This window comes from Pterocles gutturalis, unplaced genomic scaffold (assembly GCF_000699245.1).
Source record: "Pterocles gutturalis isolate BGI_N339 unplaced genomic scaffold, ASM69924v1 scaffold26693, whole genome shotgun sequence".
NCBI lineage: Eukaryota > Metazoa > Chordata > Aves > Pterocliformes > Pteroclidae > Pterocles > Pterocles gutturalis.
This window is the reverse complement of record NW_010126407.1, coordinates 3,366-4,789: the sequence shown is the minus strand read 5'-3', so window position 1 is coordinate 4,789 and position 1,424 is coordinate 3,366. Positions and strand designations below refer to the sequence as shown.

The following is a 1,424-nucleotide window of genomic DNA, read 5'->3' as shown; positions in this document are numbered from 1 at the left end:
TGTCCCAGCCCGCGGCACACGGTGACCCTGGGTTGTTCCCCAGGTTCGGGACTGGACGGACGATGAAAGCAGCAACCAGGGTCTGCTGGTGACGGTCCAGAGGGCCTGGGCGGGAGCGCACTTGAGCCCCCCCCGCTGCAGTTCGCATCCGGCAGGGACCACCACGAGAGCAAGAAGCCCATGCTGGTCCTGTTCACGGACGATGGGCGCCGGGGAGCGTCCCTGCCCACGGCTGGCTTCCCAGGTGGGTCCCGTGTGCCCTGGCGTGGCTCCCTTTGTGCCACTGTCCCCTCACCCGTGGGGCACTGGGGTGCTCTGCGCACGTGGGCACCTTCAAATCCAAAGTTCCTTCTCTGGCCAGAGGGTGAGGCTGTCTCCTTGCTGGTCTAGTATGTGCAGGGGTGCAAATATAAGAAAAATTCAGATATAAATTTGTATTTTGCTCTCCTGGCTGTGGCGCTGTGAGGTTGTCACCTCCTGGTGGCTCTGCCTTGTCTGGTGACAGGCTGTGACCAAAGCACTTGCTGCACCAGACGGCTGCCGGCAAAACCTGCAGGAGGGTGGCTGGAGGGGCTGTGCTGTGTTCTCCGTCCTCCCAGGCTCACGGGATGGCTCATGGCATCCTCATTTCTGGCAGATTCACAGCTTCAGGCTCCTGTTCTCCCTGCAAAGATGCCGCTGCCCAAACTCAGCGGGCTGCGCCGCGCACGCTCGCTGGACCGGCTCCAGCCCTGCCAGAGGCATCCCTTGTCTGTGGACTTCGAGGAGATCGGCTGGTCCGGCTGGATCATCTCCCCGCGGGGGTACAACGCCTACCACTGCAAGGGCTCCTGCCCCTTCCCGCTGGGTGAGAACATGCGGCCGACAAACCACGCCACCGTGCAGTCCATCATCAACGCCCTCAAGCTGAGCGAGGGCGTCAGCAGCCCCTGCTGCGTGCCCGACAAGCTCCACTCCATCAACCTCCTCTACTTCGACGATGACGAGAACGTGGTCCTCAAGCAGTACGATGACATGGTGGCCGGGAGCTGCGGCTGCCACTGAGGAGAGAGGAGCAGGACAGCGGGAACGCTGCCGCCGTGGAGGCGGCTCCTGCTCCCTCGGGAGCATCCCTGCGGGGGGTGTCTGTCCTGCAAACCCCCCGAAAGAGCAGGGTGGGCAAAGCCAGGGGTGCCAGCTCTGCCACGGGTGGCATCACCCCCGGTAGTGCCCATGAAGGCTCAGGGCTGAGCTCTGGTTAAAACCAACTCGACCTGAAGGGGCCCGTGTGACTCGGCAGCGCAGGGACCATGGCTCTGTTTCGGGGTGCCCCGCATGCGGGTGCCGTTTGCTCCCCGCAGGCTGTACTATATGTATATAGCAAGAGCACTAATATATGCCAGAAACCCTCCTGTAAATGTCTGTACATTGCTGCAGTGTTGTGA

General features: G+C 62.3%; 1 protein-coding gene across 1 annotated transcript; it reads left to right on the top strand.

Moving 5' to 3' along the window:
- Nucleotides 1-43: 43 nt before the first annotated feature.
- LOC104465796 (bone morphogenetic protein 7-like) lies at nucleotides 44-1,204 on the top strand (the record flags this gene model as incomplete). Its single annotated transcript, XM_010078986.1, is given in 3 exon segments — nucleotides 44-100; nucleotides 103-244; nucleotides 638-1,204. Coding segments are annotated over 3 exon segments (606 nt in total), but the record flags the coding sequence as incomplete, so codon positions are not given.
- Nucleotides 1,205-1,424: the final 220 nt, after the last annotated feature.